The sequence below is a fragment of the Schistocerca serialis genome, chromosome 5, assembly GCF_023864345.2.
Source record: "Schistocerca serialis cubense isolate TAMUIC-IGC-003099 chromosome 5, iqSchSeri2.2, whole genome shotgun sequence".
NCBI classification, from domain to species: domain Eukaryota; kingdom Metazoa; phylum Arthropoda; class Insecta; order Orthoptera; family Acrididae; genus Schistocerca; species Schistocerca serialis.
Window position 1 is genome coordinate 612904143 of NC_064642.1, and position 22033 is coordinate 612926175.

The 22033-nt window shown below is 39.6% G+C and overlaps 1 protein-coding gene across 1 annotated transcript in view; it reads left to right on the top strand.

The window, feature by feature from the left end:
• Window positions 1-692: 692 nt before the first annotated feature.
• The window catches only part of LOC126482132 (peptide transporter family 1-like), a 314290-nt gene continuing 292949 nt past the window's right edge, over window positions 693-22033 (top strand). The window contains exons 1-2 of the mRNA XM_050106109.1: window positions 693-867; window positions 2229-2528. Of these exons, the coding sequence (XP_049962066.1) occupies window positions 693-867; window positions 2229-2528 (475 nt within the window). The remainder of the gene's footprint in view (window positions 868-2228; window positions 2529-22033) is intronic.

Here is a 22033-nt window from a genome sequence, read left to right on the forward strand (position 1 = left end):
GGGGTAAAATACAGGGAGCAAAAGGCTATTTACAGTTTGTACAGAAACCAGACGGCAGTTACAAGAGTTGAGGGACACGAAAGGGAAGCAGTGATTGAAGAGGGAGTGAGACAGGGTTTTAGCCAATCCCCGATGTTATTCAATCTGTATATTGAGAAAGCAGTAAAGGAAATAAAAGAAAATTTGGAGTAGGAATTAAAATCTGTGGAGAAGAATTTAAAACTTTTAAGTGTGCCAATTACATTGTAATTCTGTCAGAGACAGCAAAGAACCTGGAAGAGCAGTTGAATGGAATTCACAGTGTCTTGAAAGGAGGTTATAAGAAGAACATCAACAAAACCAAATTGGGATAATGGAATGTAGTCACATTAAATCAGGTGCTGCTGAGGAAATTATATTAGGAAGTGAGCACTTAACAGTTGCATACCAATGGAGGGTATCAGTAACTGACCCCAACGAAGTTTTTAGGCTAAAACTCCTGCCATGTTCAGTAGTTTATTTAGCAAATACATGACATTTATTGTAATTATAATTGCTACAATTGACAATAAGAACAGCTTTTGGTTTACACTCATTGTTGAGTTATAGCGATTGTTATAACTGAAGGTGTAGCAGTTCAACAATCACCACTCGCAGTCAACCGGTAAACAGTGTGGTGAGTGGAAGGTAATATCTTTGTGGCATTTGACAGAATGTACAAGAAGATGAAACTGACAGATGACGAAATTAGAAATTTGCTTGAGAGTTCAGGCAATGAATTTAGTGGTGAACTATACGAAAGCTCAAGCAGTGAAACTGAAGATGTAGTCATGGAAATTCCAGATCAAGTAGTTTCTGACAGCAGCGAGTTGGATGAAAGTGAACAGGGTAAGTATTGATTTTTATTACTTTTTGCAGATATTTTGGAGTATATTAGGATGTGTGTCTCAGTAGAGTGCTTAGTTCACAAGTGTTCAGGTCTGTTTTCATATTTTTAAAGATATTCAACCAACAAGAAGACGACCCAGGCCGAAAGCACAAATTAATTAACTTGAAAAAGACATGGTGGCCCCATCAAGTATGATATGGAAGAGAAGCCCTTACATAAATCAAAGGAGGAGGTCTGTTGCTAACGTAATGAAAACCCCGAAAGAAACAAAGCCAGGGATAAAACCTGATACACCAGGTAAAGCTTTTCTCATGTACTTCGATGGTAACATCCTGGATACCATTTTGATGTGTACCAATCAAAAGGTTGGAAATCTTAGGGAATCATCTGAAGATATATTCATAAAAAATTCGAAAGCGTTTGAAAGGAAAGAAATTGTGTCAGCAATTGGAATTCTATTGAACTGTGGAGTCCATAGACAGAACAAGGACAGTTTACGTGATATATTTAGTAAAGAAAACTTTACGATGTACCGAGCTTCATTTTTGGAGCATAGTTTGAGGCTCTTACTGAAGTGCTTGCGTTTTGATGATGCTCTAACTCGAGCAGCTAGAAAACAGACTGACAAATTTGCTCCAATCAGGGATATATGCAACATGATAGTTAGTAAATTTACTGAGTTTTATAATCCTTGTGAGTCAGTCATAGTTCATGAAGAACTTGTGACCCTCCATGGGTGATGCCCATTCAGGCTATATATTCCAACAAAGCCAGGAAAATATGGAATAAGGGTGAACTTGTTATGTGATTCAGATACGAAATACTGCTTCGCTGCGGATTCCTACACTTGAAAGCACGCTAGTGAGAAGAACCATAACAGTGGCCCTGAAATAGTTAGAAGATTGATTGAAATGTCTAACTTGAAACAATCTGGAAGAAATGTTACCATGGACAGTAAGTTCACTACCGTGCATCTGATCTTTTGAAAGAGAAAATAACTACAGTTGGTACTATTCGAAGTGACAAACGCAATGTTCCTACAGAACTCCGTCCTGTTTCTCTAAAAAAAGCTACACCGGGAACAATCCGATTTGCCTTTAGTGATGATGCCACTTTAGTCAGTTACGTGCCTAAGAGAGGAAAGGTTGTTACAGTATTGTCAACCCAACGTCATGATATGACTGTGACAGAAGAGAAGCCAGACATCATCCTATCTACAATTGTACAAAGTCAGGAGTGGATACATTCGATAAGTGTGTAAGAACGTACAGCTGCCGTCGAGCAACGCGTAGATGGCCAATGGCGGTGTTTTTCAACTTGATTGACATTGCAGCATACAATTCATATGTTGTATTTCAAGATACACACAAGGAATGGACAAAGAACTACCTGACAAAGAGTTCTGGAAGAAATAAGTACCTGAAAGATCTTGCTCGTGAACTTTGTGACCTCAACATGAAAAGACACGCTCAAAATGCTGTAGGCCTACACTCAAAATACACTACAGCATTATCAACTTTTGGGTATGAGTGTAATCAAAATCAAGGTGCTGTGAGCAGAGGAAACAACGTTATGGAGCCGCGATGGAAAGTAACACGTGCAGCTGTGCATAATCTGCCAAAGAAAGGACACTGTTACTTATGCACCAGAAGCAAAGACCGTAAGTACATGAAGGCTTGCACTTCTTGCAGGAAGTGTATCTGCCCTGCTCACACCAAGAAAGAAGAAGTAGTTCGTATTGTAAAGTGTTCTGAATGTGAATCTTGAGTAATCCTTGTAATTGTGAAATTAATACAAATAAATGTAAAAAAACTATTTATTTTTTACTAAAATGTCCCAGAAACCCTTTCCCAGTAACAATAATCAACATTCTTCTAATCTGCCAAAATTATGGAAATACATAAGTAATGTGATTTGTCCAGTCACTGACCCCTCCCATTGGTGTCGGCCAGTGCAACATACAGCATTGGTATGCAACTGTTAAGGTAGTAAATGAGTTTTGCTATCTGGGGAGCAAAATAATTAATGATGGTCAAAGTAGAGAGAATATAAAATGTAGACTGGCTCTGGCAAGGAAAGCGTTTTTGAAGAAAAGAAATTTGTTAACATCAAGTATAGATTTAAGTGTCAGGAAGTCTTTTCTGAAAGTATTTGTATGGAGTGTGGCCATGTATGGAAGCAAAACATGGGCATTGAATAGTTTAGACAAGAGGAGAATAGAAGCTTTCGAAATGTGGTGCTACAGAAGAATGCAGAAGATTAGATGGGAAGATCAGGTAACTGATGAGGATGTGCTGAATAGAATTGGGGAGAAGAGGAATTTGTGGCACCAAGGGAGGCCAAGAGACTAAGCAGAGGGAGGGTAAAAATCATAGAGGGAGACCAAGAGATGAATACACTAAACAGATTCAGAAGGATGGAGGTTGCAGTAGTTACTCGGAGATGAAGCAGCTTGCAAGGGATAGAGTAGCATGGAGAGCTGCATCATACCAGTCTCTGGACTGGAGACCACAACAACAACAACAACATCAACAGACCTTCAATGTCAATACATTTAAGATCAATATTCTTATTTAAAGTTATGTACTACTTCTCAATAGTTCCATTGTGCATAGAGCTGATTATGACAGTACTGTTACCGGATTACCCCTCTGCTGCTCACACAAAATCCTCTTGTCTGCATTGAACCTCCTGATGCAGGATTCTTGGTGTGGATGAAATGTTGAAGAGACAGGGTTATTGACATAAATATGTATAATTAAACTTGGTCTTCCTAATAATTTTTATAACACTTTTTAATATATGGTTGGAATACACATTTTCGAACAATACTGGCACGGCGGAGCTTGTCATACATCCGCTTGCTAACACTTATAGAGACAAACAGGTGAATATACAGAAATTAATCAATTGAAGAATGTATCTCTCCTTTTTTTTGTTTTGTATCACAACATTATCGCTGGCACAAAGTAACTTGTTACTTTACCATTGATTATATATGGCTTACATGTACAAAAGGAAAAGAATGAAGGAAAAAAGAAAAAAAATGTATGATCCGTTATAATTGCTGTCCACCATGCACTGTTGTCATACAGAGGTGCACAGCGTCTGAGCTTATTTCTCTTTTTGAGGGTTGATAACCCTGGCTGATATGGGCATAGCCTTCATTTTCAGCCATTAGAGTTATCTGGTATGGTTATTAATTTGTTTTGGCATGTCAGCTTCTTTTAACACACACATACATAAGTTTTCTTTCATAACAAAGTATTTGCTGTAACCGCATAGTCCCATTGTTGTCAGTCATTACCTGCCCCATGTTTAGCTTGCGAAGCATGCGTGTGCAGCTCAACGTCCATCCCAGCTCGCTCTCACATGTTTAGTACAAAGCCAGAGTGTCTGTGTCGTGCATTTACAGTAGCTTTCACTGCACAGATTTGTCCTTTGGGAAATCTTTGATACGGTGATTTACACATCAGTGGCCTGAGGAATTTATTTCACCTCGTCACTTTCACTTATTCAGTGGGGACACCAGATGTACATCTGACATCTGTCAGCAAGGTGAGTTTCTTGCCACTTTTACGACATTGTAGGGCACAGAAAATTCACATTTTTACAACATTGTTGAGCACAGAAAATTCATCTTACACGAAGTATTGTCATCTTTAGTTTATCACACGCACATCCAAGTATATGACATGCACACTTAACACTTTGCAGCCAAGTTTTGTATGTTTTTGCACTTTGTTTTTGAGTGTTTGTCATGCAGTTGCATTACGTAAAGTTTCTGTAGTGTCCTTTCCACATACAATACCCATAACATAAAAAAATACAAATACAATTACAAAATACACTTATCCTGTTCATTTGATGAGATGCCTTTATCATCGATTATATACATTATAGTCTGCTTGTTATTTTTGTTTTGCATTTTGTTAAATTACATTTTTGCTACAGTGTTCAATTCCAATTGTATGAGTACTCTTTTTACTTTTGTTTGGTTTTACAGTCTTTACATAACATACATATACCAATAGATTCTGTTTGCCTTTATGGCATAAACTGACATACAAATCATTTCAATATACTTCTAGTTGGAGCATATTTATCAATTACAAAGAATTAAGGAAGTAAACAATAGCTGCTACAATAGACACTACATGCCAATCAGATAACTATGCATGGCCTCGCCTCTCTAGCTTTGTCCAGGAAAGATCTACACACTACAGAGTTGAGGAAATTCCATGGAAAGGCATTTATGGACTCAGTTATGTCTCATTACTAGACTTAACTGTGATCCCGAGAACAAAATAGTTTGTTGTTTATAAACAAAACTCAAATCTGACAATACCAATCATATCAAACACTTATTCAGTGTTTAAAAAGTACAGCTCAGTATTTACTAGTTATGTTTATTGTATAAAGGATAACCGTTTCATATGCTGAGGTATAAAGAGCTGTATCGTCAATACGGAATGTTATGTACAATGAGCATAAAACAGTGTTTACATAAGTAACAAACGTGCAAAAAAAAGGGTCAATGGAAATCAGGTGTTTGATGCTTTCATGGGTAATCAATGCTCACAATAGTTAGGCTTAGACCCCTTGATTATTTGGTAGTGCTCAACCTCAGTTAAGCATTGTGATATATGATGCACTGAAACTGTTTTCTTGTTCACATACTTTCACACTATCACATTCATACGTATCATAAACTTATATCTATATTTATCTTGAGGTGTGGTCCTTTGTACCTAACACTCTACAAGCATTTATGTTTCTTCACTTTTAAATGAAGCAGGCAAAAAGGAATACAAACGTCTCAAAAATGAGATCGACAGGAAGTGCAAAATGGCTAAGTAGGGATGGCTACAGGATAAATATAAGGCTGTAGAGGCTTATCTCACTAGGGGTAAGATAGATACTGCCTACAGGAAAATTAGAGAGACCTTTGGAGTAAAGAGAACCACTTGTATGAATATCAAGAGCTCAGATGGAAACCCAGTTCTAAGCAAAGAAGGGAAAGCAGGCAGGTGAAAGGAGTATATAGAGGGTCTATACAAGGGTGGTGTACTTGAGGACAATATTATGGAAATGGAAGAGGATGTAGATGAAGATGAAATGGGAGATATGATACTGAGTGAAGAGTCTGACAGAGCACTGAAAGACCTGAGTCAAAACAAAGCCTTGGGAGTAGATAACATTCCATTAGAACTACTGACAGCCTTGGGAGAGCCAGTCCTGACAAAACTCTACCATCTGGTGAGCGAGATGTATGAGACAGGCGAAATACCCTCAGACGTCAAGAAAAATATAATATATCCAATCACAAAGAAAGCAGGTGTTGACAGATGTGAAAATTACCAAACTATCATTTTAATAAGTCACGGCTGCAAAATACTAACACGAATTCTTTACAGACGAATGGAAAAACTGGTAGAAGCTGACCTCGGGGATGATCAGTTTGGATTCCGTAGAAATATTGGAACACATGAGGCAGTACTGACCCTGCGACTTATCTTAGAAGATAGATTAAGGGAGGGCAAACCTACGTTTCTAGCATTTGTAGACTTACCAAAAGCTTTTGACAATGTTGACTGGAATACTCTCTTTCAAATTCTGAAGGTGGCAATTATAAGAGTCGAGGGACATGAAAGGGAAGCAGTGGTTGGGAAGGGAGTGAGACATGGTTGTAGCTTCTCCCCAATGTTATTCAATCTGTATATTGAGCAAGCAGCACAGGAAACAAAAGAAAATTTGGAGTGTGTATTAAAATCCATGAAGAAGAAATAAAAACGTTGAGGTTCGCCGATGACATTGTAATTATGTCAGAGACAGCAAAGGACTTGGAAGAGCAGTTGAACGGAATGGACAGTGTCTTGAAAGGAGGGTATAAGATGAACATCAACAAAAGCAAAATGAGGATAATGGAATATAGTCTAATTAAGTCAGGTGATGCTGAGGGAATTAGATTAGGAAATGAGACACTTAAAGTAGTAAAGGAGTTTTACTATTTGGGGAGCAAAATTACTGATGATGGTCGAAGTAGAGAGGATATAAAATGTAGACTGGCAACGTCAAGGAAAGCGTTTCTGAAGAAGAGAAATTTTTTAACATAGAGTATAGATTTAAGAGTCAGGAAGTTGTTTCTGAAAGTATTTGTATGGAGTGTAGCCATGTATGGAAGTGAAACATGGACGATAAATAGTTTGGACGAGAAGAGAATAGAAGCTTTTGAAATGTGGTGCTACAGAAAAATGCTGAAGATTAGATGGGTAGATCATATAACTAATGAGGAGGTATTGAATAGAATTGGGTAGAAGAGGAGTTTGTGGCACAACTTGACTAGAAGAAGGGATTGGTTGGCAGGACATGTTCTGAGGCATCAAGGGATCACCAATTTAGTATTGGAGGGCAGCATGGAGGGTAAAAATTGTAGAGGGAGACCAAGAGATGAATACACTAAGTAGATTCAGAAGGATGTAGGTTGCAGTAGGTACTGGGAGATGAAGAAGCTTGCACAGGATAGAGTAGCATGGAGAGCTGCATCAAACCAGTCTCAGGACTGAAGACCACAACAACAGCAACAACAACAACAACAACACTTTAGGACATGTCAGTGCATCGTACCCTGAAAGAAAAACCTAATATTAACTTAAAACTAAATCTTCATAGATATGTGTATAGTGGCTTGATGGCTACTAATACATCTTTCACTTCAGTGTGCATTCGTGCTATCTCAAAACTTATTTAATGTCATGTGTGCGCCTCTACTTATCTTATGAATCTGAAAGATAAACTGTATTATAGGCATGGTGCGACGTGTTATTCAGTTTGCCACTTATATTGTACTCGCTTGTTTACCTGCAGCAAGAGTTTTCTGGTCCCTGAAATATAATTAATATGTGTACTTTCAATACTTAGAGTTCTAAATATTGCACATGTATGGATATAATGTATATAGTTGCATAATTTCAGTAAATATCTCGTAGTTTAGGGTCCCATATCTGTGTATGCAATCCCTTAGCTTTTCTTTGTATATGTGTATCGTATGGATAGTTGTATTTGTAGCATAGACTCTCCCTTAATTTTCTATGCCTCTGTTTATGCAATAAGCTTTACAACTGCTAATGCCGCCTGTAGCTCATATGGTTTGTTTGTTTAGAGGTGCTCCAACTCTCCCAGCTGTGTCTGTCTTGCCAGCACGTGCTTGTGGTTTGTTGACTAGCTTGCCCCCCAATGCATATGTCCTGCATTGCTCTGATACCACTCAATGTTGCAGTGAGTAGCGTATCGCGTTGCGTACTATTGTGCGTTTCACAAGTTCATTTATTTGTTTACAACTGGGCCACGTGCAAGGTGAAGCATTGTATTTAGAGTATCTTCATCTCTTGACACATAAATGTAAAATTCTTCCTTATTACATCCACACACATTTGACATACAATAAAAAAAAACACAAACAGAATTTTGTTATCAACTAACAAAATAAATTCTGGAATATGATTTTTCAGCATCATCATCATCATCATCATTTAAGACTGATTATGCCTTTCAGCAATCAGTCTGGAGCATAGTCCCCTTTGTAAAATTTCTCCATGATCTCCTATTGAGTGCTAACATTTGTGCCTCTTCTGATGTTAAACCTATTACTTCAAAATCATTCTTAACCGAATCCAGGTACCTTCTCCTTGGTCTACCTCGACTCCTCCTACCCTCTACTGCTGAACCCATGATCTCTTGGGTAACCTTGCTTCTCCCATGCGTGTATCATGACCCCACCATCTATGCCTGTTCGCCCTGACTGCTACATCTATAGAGTTCATTCCCAGTTTTTGTTTGATTTCCTCATTGTAGACACTCTCCTGCCATTGTTCCCATCTACTAATACCTGCAATCATCCTAGCTACTTTCCTATCCATAACCTCAACCTTATTGATAACGTAACCTTAATCTACCCAGCTTTCGCTCCTGTAGAACAAAGATGGTCGAAAGATTGAACGGTGCACAGATAACTTTGTCCTGGTACTGACTTCCTTCTGGCAGAAGAGAGTAGATCGTAGCTGAGCACTCACTGCATTAGCTTTGCTACACCTTGCTTATAGTTCTTTCACTATGTTTCCATCCTGTTTGAAAATGCATCCTAAGTACTTGAAACCATCCACCTGTTCTAACTTTGTTCCTCTTATTTGGCACTCAATCCGTTTATATCTCTTTCCCACTGACATTACTTTCGTTTTGGAAATGCTGATCTTCATACCATAGTCCTTACATTTCTGATCTAGCTCTGAAATATTACTTTTCAAACTTTCAATCAAATCTGCCATCACAACTAAGTCATCCGCATATGCGAGACTGCTTATTTTGTGTTCACATATCGTAATTTCACCCAGCCAGTCTATTGTTTTAACATATGATCCATAAATAATATGAACAACAATGGAGACAGTTTGCAGCCTTGTCTTACCCCTGAAACTACTCTGAACCATGAGCTCAATTTACCGTCAACTCTAACTGCTGCCTGACTATCTATGTAAAGACCTTTAATTGCTTGCAAAAGTTTGCCTCTTATTCCATAATCTCGTAGAACAGACAATATCTTCCTTCTAGGAACCCAGTCATATGCCTTTTCTAGATCTATAAAGCATAGATACAATTCCCTGTTCCACTCGTAACACTTCTCCATTATTTGCCGTAAGCTAAAGACCTGGTTCTGACAACCTCTAAGAGGCCTAAACCCACACTGATTTTCATCCAATTTGTCCTCAACTAATACTCACACTTTCCTTTCAACAATACCTGAGAAGATTTTACCCACAACGCTGATTAAAGAGATACCTCTGTAGTTGTTACAATCTTTTCTGTTTCCATGTTTAAAGATTGGTGTGATAACTGCTTCCTGATTTCAGCATCCTAAATATAATATTATAATCATATATACAACTTAGAGAATATACCTACCTTGATTGTATCTGCTAAAGCATCTGTCAATCAAGCTTGTGCCCCCACTCTCCTCCAAGGTCACAGAACGGTGGCCTACCGTGACTGGTTCAAGTTTTCTGCCATCACGGTGGCATCTGTCTCTGGGTTAGGTGTAACTTGTACTATATGGACTGTTGGTGTTTGATTATGCCAATTAGTATCCTGTGAGGCTCTGACTGAAATTCTCTTTGCCTCTGCGCATTATTCGGTATATGTGCATTATTTTGCTGGTCGAATCCTGCTGTCAGTGGGTTATTTGGCTGTTGTATCGTTTTGTGTTTGCCAAGTGATTGGATGATTATTGCTGGTAGCTTGTGTCTGTACATATTGTACAGGCTGGCCATACGCTACTCACCCATTGTAGTTGTTTTTGCTAAATCTTTGCCCATATCTTTTATATCCACCTTTGAATTTACAGCTTTCTCCATTGCCGTTGTGATTACTGTTACCGTTACCATAGGTCTGTGTGGGATAAGGTTGCCATCCTTGTTGTACTACGAATCTGTTGTTTACTTGTTGGTCCGTAAATCTCTGTGACACTATCTGCATATTAACAGTCTTTGTTTGTACTGGTCTCTCTTCCTATGTCAAATCTATTGAGTCCAGTACAAATATAAAGTATTTGGTGTCATATTCCAGAATGGTGATGAGTTTTTCCCTAATGTGGGCAGGAAGATGGCTCTTTAAAATTTTCAGCACATCTACTTGAGACACCGGGCTCATTCAGTATCTGGTTTTATTCAGATATTTTTCAAAATAGCCCCTTAAGCTCCCATGTTCCCTTAAGCTTCCATGTTTGCTGTGGAATGGAGCTGGTTGAATACTTCACATCTGAGCCTCTCTTGTACAGCCTCAGACCAATACTTTTCCAGAAAGGCTCTCTCAAACTGTTCATAATAGTGGCAAGGTGTACTCTTAGAGTCAAAGTGTTATTTCTGTAGGTAAGTTTTTGTATACGTCTTGCAGCTTGCTGACTGCGTTCGTCACATTTTTTACTGACGCATCCTCTTGGGATTGCGTCTCCTGAATTTGAGAATATGCTTCACTAAGGTTTTGTAACTCACTTGCAAGTTGTCCCTGTTTATCGTTAATGTATTTATATTGTGGGACATGTTGGTAGTTATTTCTCGTTTTAGTTGTTTACCTAGCTCTGCCAACTTCCCGGATAGTTCGCCCACTAATTCAGTGTGTATAGTTTTGCTCACCTCACCTCACTGAACTGTTGATTAATACTATTCTTGAAATCGTTAAATGCCTGATTTTGGTGTGTAATCTGTTCTCCTATACCCTTTTGTTTTTGTGTTACACTATACTGTTGTTTTGTAAAATGTTGTGTTATTCGTTGCATGAGTTGTGTCAAATTGTGGGTGTAGTATTGCTGTACGAACACCAAAAAGAAGTTACAGTGATTTTAATCAAAAGGCACGAATCAGAGTTTTTTGATATCGGGCATGAGGCAGCAGGCGCGGATTGCATGGCTGGGAGTGCCGAATGATTATGGAGTGAGTGAACGCAGAGGAAGACGCGGGAAAAAAAAAGAAATTATTCATAGGTGGGCATCTCTCCACGTTTGGGGAGGTTAACTGGTCCGACCATCGCCCTCCGATGTTGCGTCAATAAATAATCAAAGCAACGGCACAAATTACATAAAATGATAATTCTGTATTTCTGGTGCTGGAGTCAGCACGTTTAATTTCACGAAGAAGATGATGGCTTACATCACAGCGGCTCAGCGAGATGGAATAGCGACAGGAATGCCCCTGGTAGAACTTGGTTCTGGGGTCGAATGGGCTAGATGTGTGTCAGTGTCGCTCACCCGAATCTCGGAAATAAGCTTACCGTTTTGCTCAAATAGAACCAGAGTGTGTGAAGTAACTTGTGCGTACGTTGTGCAAATTTATAACTTGAGTTAAAGCTTGATTTGGACTTCGACAATGACAGAGGCCAGACGAACGTAGTTCACTTGGTAAAGTTTACTCTGTGCTACACCACAGATGTCATTGAACTTGGCAAGTCACCTTCTGTGCGTTCTCCTGCTGCTATAATTCTCGTTTGTGATAGTCAGAAGTCGATGATAGCCTGTTGGTCACTGTCGCTGTTACACTGACTGGAAAAAAATCGCAACACGAAGGAGGAGTTGTGAGACGTGAACGGTGTTTCTACATCTGAAAGATGATATACATTCAAATTTCGCGCCAGTCGCATAAGAGTGGTTCTAGTACTGCCACTATGAAAATGCGAATCAGGTTTGCTTTGAATACATACTGTAACAGTCGTGAACGTTATTAACCTTTGAGACTGGACATGGTGAGTTGATGTTACTCAAGAATGCCTTTAAGGTGACAAAGGCGTCATTATCAACACCTCACTGAGTTTGAACTAGATTGTGTAATAGGGCTACGAGAAGATCGCTGTACCTTCTGTGATATTGCAGAAAGACTTGGCAGGAACGTAGCCACGGTACATGATTGCTGGTCACGACAATATATGATCGCAAGAAGACCGTACTCTGGATGGCCATGTGGCACTACCAAGAGGGATGACCGTAGTGTTTGGCGGACGGCTCTGGCACATCACACTGCATCTGCAGCAGCAGGTGGCGCAAAAGTATCACAGTGAACTATTACAACGGTTACTTCGAGGACAATTTCGAGCTAGATGCCCTGTAACGTGTATTCCACTGACCCCAAACCACCGCCATTTGCGAGTTCAACCATGTCATGCGAGAACTCATTGGAGAGCAGGGTGGAGGTCTGTTGTGGTTTCTGATGAAAGCTGGTACTGCATGGAGCCAGTGATGGCCGTGGGTTGATTAAAAGGAGGCCAGCTGACGGCCTCAGTTGAGGGCCTGCAACCAACCTGTCTGCATGCTGGACCTGCATCTGGAGTTACGGCTGGGGTGCAATTTCGAATGACAGCAGGAGTGCTGTCGTGGTTATTCCACACACCCTGACTGCAAATTTGTACTCAATCTGGTGATTCGTCCTGTTGTGCTGCCTTTCATGAAAGGTATTCCAGGTGGTGTTTCTAACTGGATAACGCTTGCCCAAATATTCTACAGAATGTTGACACGTTGCCTTGGCCTACTCAATCGCCAGATCTGTCTCCAATCAAGCAAATTTGGGACACCATCAGACCCCAACTCCAGCGTCATCCACGAACTGCATTAACCATCTCTGTATTGACCGACCAAGTGCAACAGCCAGGGAACTCTATACTAAAAAATGGCATCCGGCATCTGTATAATACAGTACATGCATGCTTGCATTAAACATTCTGGTGCTTACATCTGTTATTAATGTACCAGCATTTCACATTTGCAGTGGCTTATCTTTTGCTTACATTAACCTGTGGTCTTGCAATGTTAATCACATAAATATGTTACCGAGACAAATGTATTCCCGAAATTTCATTACTCAACAACGATTGCGATTTTTTTTTCGTTATTATATTTTGGATTGCGAGACATTCGTGGGGCAGGACTGCATAGTTCCGTGTCAGACCTTTGGAAAAGGTCTTGGTATTGTTGACGGAAGACCTGTGTGGCACAAAGATCATTATACTCGTGAGATCACAATACTGGGATTAGCCTAATTGTGACAAGATTCATTACAAACTGGTATCGCAGAGGTGCCATAAATGCGACAAAGAGGGGCATAACTGCATGGCCGCCATCACTGAGGATTCTGAGTTGGACAGCTATGGAAGGTGTGGTACTTGTGGAACTTTGTAAAAAGGTCTTATAGAGACCAAGACGCCTTAAGAATATACTTCATTTTTAGCAGATCTTTTTAACTTTCTTTAGAAGTGGCAAACCTGAAGATTTTCATTCAGTGCTTCATTTTCTTCAACTGACTGAGTTGTTTACTAGTTGGCAATTGAAAAAGGAATAATTCTCATCAGTCTTGTTTATTTGTTTTATGGGAAACGTGGGGGAAGTAAGGCTATAACGACATACTCGGGTAAAATGACATAGCAAGCTATGGACGAAACCAGTTGGGTGGCGCCACCTGCTCAAATTTGTATAGAAAGTTCGGTTTGAAACCCTGTTCCCATGTATCTGGCGATGAGCTGCCAGCTTCCGTCTTGGTACTGCGAACGAAAAACTTATAGGTAAGCATCCAACTTTTTACTGTTATTCACATATATTCATTAATGTTGTAGGTAATTACAGTTTCGAGAAAAGTATAAGTTACCCTTAAAGCATACTTTTAGTTTTGTTTTGAAAGTAGAAGGTTCTGCTAGAGCATGTGATAATGAACACTTCTCGAATGAATCGAAGATGATGTTTCAGGCTACAATGACGTATCTTACGTCAGGGTAAAATGGTACAGTATGTCATTTTACCCCGATGTGAACTCTAGTTCTGTTCTGTGTGATTTCGATATTAATTAAGCTATTTATTTCACGTATCTGTTTAAGTATAACGGCAACAGCAGTAGGTCACTATAGTAATTAAACGAAACCTTAAACATGAATTGATAAATGTGCACTGTACATAAATGCAATGAATTTACGTAGATCAAATATGAGTAGTGAATTTCCCCTATCTGATGGCTGGCAATAAAGTAAGTAAATCGTCAAGACGGCCTTGTGTGCGGTGCAAATGAGCAGGCTATAGATGTTGTTACCAGAGGTGAGATGGGATGGCTGCGGGCGTCGAAAGCATTCGGAGTTCCCCAGGATACGCTTAGAAGACGAATTAGGAATACGAACGAAATCTTCAGTGGTGTTCTGTGGGTAGACACCAACCTATGTTCAACACTGCATTGGAGCGTGAACTGGTAGAACACTTGAAACTATTGAAGTAGCGCATGTTTGGTATGACTATGAAGGAGGCTGCATTCCAAAAAGCAAAGAGGAAACTTAGTTTTGGAAAAGAAATATTGTACGAAAAAGATCTTTTTGGTGACAGCGGTGTTGCTTCCGAAGATTGTCACTTTCTGTACTGCTTGGAACTATACTCGCATTCAAAACCTGGAGAACACTGTTTAAGGTGTCAGCAGTGTAATTTGTTAGCATACACTGAATGTGCTGGAGTACGCCACAGAACAAAAAACATTATTTGTGATGTCTGCAAATAGATAGGATTAGGAGAATTATTTTTTCAAACACGGAACTAATTTTCTTATTTGATGTATTAACATTTGTAACTCTACTTTCAGTTGTCACTCTTTGTACGACTGAACTGAGAAACCTTAATTGATACCATTGAAGATTTTATTTGTTCTTAAGTACAAATATATTAAACATATAAATATATCAATATTTATCTGAATTTCCTACGTTTTCTTACACCTATGTCATTTTACCCATACATCGGTCTAAAATGACATATTATGCGTTATTCGCAAGAATGTCAAAAACGCATGGTTTATGTTAATTTAAAAACATGGCACCAAGATGGCGAAATCTACACTGATTGTGGCGCTGTCTTGACATAAATTTTATTTAACATCATAGTTTATGAAGCAATAATGACCTTAAAACAAAATGGTATGTCATTTTAACCGGAATTCCCCTATTGTTCAAACAGATCGATCTTCCTTTGTTCAAGGCCAAGTGTCTGTGAATCGTATTAAATTTCATTTTTCTTAAGTGAGGTTGTGATTCATATGCTTGTGGGTTGACAAAGGAAGTGGACGCCTCTGGTTGTATTCAAGAGCAACTGGTGTCTGGTTCACCATCATTTGCACTTTCCTCACCTGCCATGGTGGGGTTTTCGTCACTTGGAGAAGGTCCATTTTCTTTTACTGTGGCATAAAAATATCCTGCGCTGTATATTGCTGTGTAACTTCCATCAATAACATCATGTCGTTGAGATAAGGCCATTTATAAGAAGCAACCACTTAATGACCATTCTTGATTTCATGTTTCCTTGTGAATGGATCTCAAAGTTTTTACCACAATCTCATCCTGTGATTAACATTGCGATATGGTTTTTCTGTTTCACGAAAGTCATTTTGGTTATGTGTCTAACGTTTCAACCATTTGATTACTACGCTGAAGGCCAATGTATGTCCTCAGTTCTGGATGCGATATGGAAAATTTTCTATCAGTGACGTGTATTTCTTGCTGACTCAAAAAAAATTTGAAGTATAGCGACAGGCATGGAAGAGCGGTGTAATTTTTGTTCAGCCATTGGATGTATTAATGAAAAGTACATCCGAGTTAAATGTCCAAAACAAAGTGGAGCTACGTATTATCACTACAAAAAGTTTTTTTCGGTCGCACTATAACCTGTTGCAGACTGCCATTGTCGGTTTATTGTTCGGATGTCAGAGGTTATGGAAAACAGAATGATGCAAGAACTTTTTCCACCTTAAGTGTTCATTCTTGGAGAACTGTCATGTCGAAAGGAATTGTTGAAGATGTGTCATTTGTCACGCTCGGAGATGATGCAAGCCCTTTGAAAAGTTATCTAATGGATCTTACTCCAAACGAAATCCTGCATGAAGAGTAAGTTTTCAGCGACAGGCTAGGGTGGAATGTGCCTTCGGTATTATGACTGCCAAATGACCTTTACTGGGAAAATCTGTTGAAACTGAAGCTGCAGAGAGAATAGTTCAAATATACCCGCATACTGTATAACTTAATTATTGACTGTGAAGCCAGTGACTTTGTCAGCTCTGCGGAATTACAAGATTTCTGTGTCAAATCACCATTTCAACGAGATGCCTAATTCCTACCAGTAATTCCCATTTCTGTTATATTTCAACGAAGTAGTTCAACTAGAATGCAAATGAACGTTCCCATCCTGTTTATACTCCAGATTGTATAAAAGCTATTAGCTTTTAAATGTTTCGAAGATGCTAATAGTTTTATCGGTCAAGAAAAAAAATTAATTCCAAGTTAAATAAACGAAAAAACGGGTCATATTGGATTAAATTTACGAGCGCAAGAAGAGGTTATAGTGGAAAGACCTGTCGTTCACCGGGCACCAAAAGACGTCGCTAGAGGGCGGGAACATTGAAAACTCAATTTGACTCCGATATTTCCCAACGTGTCGTAAAATGCGACGTTCGAGACGTGCTGAAACGCAGTGTTACTGACAAGTACTAGATCGACTTGCCTTTCACATTGCATTATCTGCAGCGAAGTATCTCGAATTTCGTGTTCCAATCAAAGAGTAAAACTGGAATTATAAAATAAAAAATATTTGGGGAAGGGAGTATTTTAGTGATCTCTTTGCTTGGTATAGATCACTGATATAATTCCATAAATTTTGATGGGCTAATTTGTTAACTTCAACCAAAGAAAGTTATTTGTTGGTATTATTATTACTCTGGAATTGGAATTTGTGAGCGCTCTCAATAGAATCTTTACTTTTTTTATCCGAAATCCTTCTGTCGCATTGAATTCTCTTTGACCAGACTGTGTCGTCTATGGCATCAGGTGAAATTAATGTTCGTAAAACCGCAAAACATTTTTGTATGCGGTGTTGAACTGGAGGTGCTCCTAGTTTTTAGTTATCCACTTATTCTCATGGTAAGCATTGTTTGTTTTTCTCCCTTTTGCTAAAATTGGGCCAACAATTACGTAACTAACAACGGACCCTGATTTATTAAGAACTTAAGTAAGGAATCGGCTGACTAATGTAGACGGATGATCAGTCAATAACGCACATCAGAAAAACTCCACGCGGTGGAAAATTTGTTTGGATGGCTTGGGAAAAAATGCAGTCTCCTTGTAAATCCTTCCTCAATACGGCGACCAACTGCTGCAAGCGGTACCGGCAAACAAAGACGTCTCGGTAAAAAGGGCCAGAGATCATTCCGCGAGAAATGTGGCAGCGGATGTAAGTGCTATGCTCTGTACTCATGATTGCTCACGGTCTCTCTTTTCATTTATTCATTCGTCGACAGTTTGCCTTTTATGAATGCCACCCAATGCATCGTTATGTAGCCAATATCGAGTTTCACGAGCAGACAAAGGCATAAACGAGACATTGCCATACGTAGCTATAGTTATTGTAAGTACCGTAGTGAGGGAAAATAACTTGCCTTAATATACTACATCACACACACTTCAAACTTTCCTGGATTTTTTTTACTACGTAGCTGAAAAAAATCTTGAAAAAACAGTATTAAGAACTTTCACAGCAGTAATAATTCTTCCCATGCCTATGTCATGACACAGCAGCTTTTAACAAAGAGATATGCTTTAAACGAACATTTGGAGCAGCACCCCATACCGTCATTTAGTGTAATGGATTACCTTCTCGTTAGAAATATATTATAGATCATTTTTTGAGGAAAATTGTTATCATCTGAGGTTCCCATGTGATATATTGGTCTACAGTGACACCTGGGAATTTGTAGCAATGTAATTCCTTTAGATAAATGGGTAATTGTTACATACTGGACAACTGTTGCATTCTTCAATATGGCTCAGACGTAAACATTGGGCTGCATATATAAAATCCTCTCGGTTTCCAAGCTGTGTCGAATCAAATAAAATTCCCAAGCTTTCGATAGCTACCTCCGCCATTGTTGTCGGAATAAAAACCACTGGCTGCTGGGGCTGGCATGGTTTCTTGCTTATAGGGGCATGATTGCAGCCTCTTCCACCAATCAAAGAGGACCAAAATGACGCGTGTGCAGAAGGTGAGTTCGGCAGCTCATAGCAGCTCCAGCCCACAACGGGACTAAGTGATGCCAAGACGCGAGAGGATGTTAACATATTTGAAACTGCTGTGCCTGCCTTCCTACAAATGTTAAACATCTCCATCTTTGCTTCCTGTCGATATCTAAAGCCCATCCCCACGCCTTGCTAAGTGTCTACCCCTGTTCTCTATTGAAATCGTTGTTATTTATTCTAATCTCAGCCATTTCCTGTATAATGGAATCCCAAGACGTTGATGCATGAGCCAAAACTCGTGTTTTCTAATTGTATTTTGTATCCGTTTTCCAGGCAATGCTCATCTATGACCGACTTGTAAAAGATCCCTTTATTGAATGTGTGGCTTGTGCTGGGATCAATGCTCTGCAAGTGCGTGGATTATCTGACTTATGTAGATGCTGGTGCATTTGCAAGGAATACCATACAAACACTGGGCATATGAATAACTACATCATCCTTAACAGGACACAGCATATCTTGTATCTTGGGGATGGGGCCGGAACACTGGTCTCAGTTCATGTTTCTGCAACACACGTCCTGACTTGCTGCTTGTTGCACCACAGTACACTAAGAAAGCAGTCGGCTTGGCTTCTTCTGCTAGTTCACACGGCGACTGGAGGCAACCATCTTCAGTGGCACCCGAAACTGTTTGCTGCTTCTCTCTTGCTATAAGTATTCTCCCTGAACATGTGTCTCAAGTACTGTGATTCAAACTATTGATAGACATTGTCAAAAATAACTTTTGGTCTGTGTATTAATGTGTCCTGGACTGCTTTTATGTGTACAGCGTGGTGAAAACTATCAGTTTTCACGTATCATTCAGTGTGTGTCAGTTTCCTGTACTCTGAATGACATCGTTGGCCTCCTGCTGTCCTCTTAACTAAAGGATCCAAGAACAGTAGCTTGCCATCCTTCTCCATCTCAGTGATAGACTTAATGTTGGGATGGACATCATTTGTGTGTCTAATGGACTGCTGCAGTGTATTTTAACCTTGAGGGCATATCAGGAAGGTGCCATCAGCGTACCTTAGGAAATAATATGGCTGCAATGCAACGCTGCAGAGTTCAGAGCCTGCTCTTCAAAGTGCTCCATGGAGAAATTCATGACTGTGGGATACAGTGGTGTTACCATTGCTATGCCATCTGCCATTTCATCGTATACACCTTGGTACAGGAAGTGTATTGTTGTTAGAACATGACAGAACACTTGATGATTCCAGGTGGAAACTGTTGGGCCAAAAGATTCATTGTGTCTTATATTGGCACCCTCATAAGAAGTGTGTCTGCAGCTTGTAGTCTCGCGGTCGTGTTCTCACTTCTCGAGCATGGGGTCCCGGGTTTGATTCCTGATGGGGTCAGGGATTTTCACCTTCCTCGAGATGACTGGGTGTTTGTGTTGTCCTCATCATTTCATCAACATTCATGAAAGTGGCGAGTTTGAACTGAGCAAAAATTGGAAATTTGTACGGGCACTGATAACTGCACAGTTGAGTGCTCCACAAACCAAACATCATCATCATTGTCGTCATCATCAGAAGTGACACAACATCCAGACTAATCTCTATTCACTATGTTGCTTTGTCTTATTTTTATTTTCTTCAGTGTTTCAACAACAGTCTATGAGTTTACAACAGGGTGTCCACAATGTCCCACCTTTGGCACTAATAATCCTGCCAAAGAAGATATTAATCAGACATGCTGCGACAAAAGTCTCTGAAGACATATTAAGCTGACTGCTGGTCAATTTGTTACCACAGCATTTATTTGGCTTTCACATTTGTTGGCTTCACCAGCTCACAACCAGACTGCCACCTTTCAACCTAATCTGGACCTTAGTCTGTGCTACAGATCAGTCTGTTGTCACTATTTCTTGGGGGGGGGGGGGGGGGGGGCGGATGGGGGGGGGGGGGAGTTCAATACCAAACTGTAACCAAAAGATGGATGCATTGACAACAGCATCTACAGAAAATCTACTCACATTAGTCTGTATGTGCTCACCATAAACCATTATCATCCATCACAAGAAGCACACTGTGATACAGATGTTGGTACATAATGCAATCACTCTTGATTGATATCAGATGCTGATAACTTACCCCATGTAGTGAGCCACCCTTGCACGATATTCAGGATAAACGGCTACAATGCTCACCAAATAAATGAAGTGATCCAACGTAAGATTCAGAATAAGACCACTGATGTGGAGCAGGAAAAGAATTTTCATTTTTGCTTTTCTATGGATCCATGTCAGGTAAGATAAGCACCTGCTGAGAGAGAGAAAATCAGATTGATATTCATGCCTCTGTCATAACTGAGCAATTACTGATGTCAGTTAATGGTGAAACAGGTCTTCAGAATAACTAGGGTTGAATAAAAATGGTGCAGGTGCAGCCAATCGCCAATCTTACATCGAATAAAGAGTGCACATTGTACAACAGTGCAGGAAAGAGTATGAGAGATTTTAATGCTTATGATCCCATGAAATTCTTTTTTATCTGGGCATGCTCTGGAAAATGGTCATTGAATCGAAACTGCCAAAACTTCTGTCATGGCTCACAATCACGGCTGCTGCAACAGCATAGTTAAAGAAGCCACTGAAATAAAAATCACTGGCAACACTTTTAATAGAGAAAGCAGTCTACAGCTTAGTGCAGGGTGGAATCCAGTGATTACAAGTGGAAAGTGCAGGAATTGAATGTGAAGTCAACTTATGCCTATGTACAATGATACTGCGAGCAGCAGTGATGTTTCATCAGGCAGCTAGAGTGTACAAGAGCATAATATTAGCCTATTAGCAATAATTCTTCTTGATGGCCAAGGAGTGCTTGGTCAAAGGCGCATGGTGTTCTTAACCATTCGATTTGACTGGAAGCCTGAGAAGATTTTATTCAAAATATAGTTCTGATAACATTGTAAGAACTACTGACTTAGATTTTCAGTACATTAAATACTGAGTAGCTCAGCATTCTGTACAAGGACTCTACTTTCTATTCTGTACCATAAATTATATGCCACTTGTCATAGCCTATGTGATTGTATATGCTGATGACACATCTGTAATAGCAACTACATCTACCTCTATACTCTGCAAACCACTGTGAGCTGCATGGAAAATGGTATGTCCGATTGTACCAGTTATTAGAGTTTCTTCCTGTTCCATTCATGTATGGAGCAAGGGAAGAATGATCGTACGAATGCCTCTATGTGTACAGTAATTATTCTGATCTTATCCTCATGATGCCTATTTGAGTGACATGTGGGGGATTGTAGTATATTCCTAAAATCATCATTTAAAGCCGATTCTTGAAACTTGGTTAACAGACTTTCTCAGGATAGTTTACGTCAATCTTGAAGAGTCTTACAGTTAAGTTCCTTTGGTATGTCTGTGAGACTCTCCCACAGATCAGACAAACCTGTGACCATTTGTGCTGCCCTCTGTGTATGTTCAATATCCCCAGTGAGTCCTTTTTGGTATGGATCCCACACACTTAAGTAATATTCTAGAACTGGTCACACAAATGATTTGTAAGCAATCTCCTCTGTAGACTGATTTCACTTCCCCAA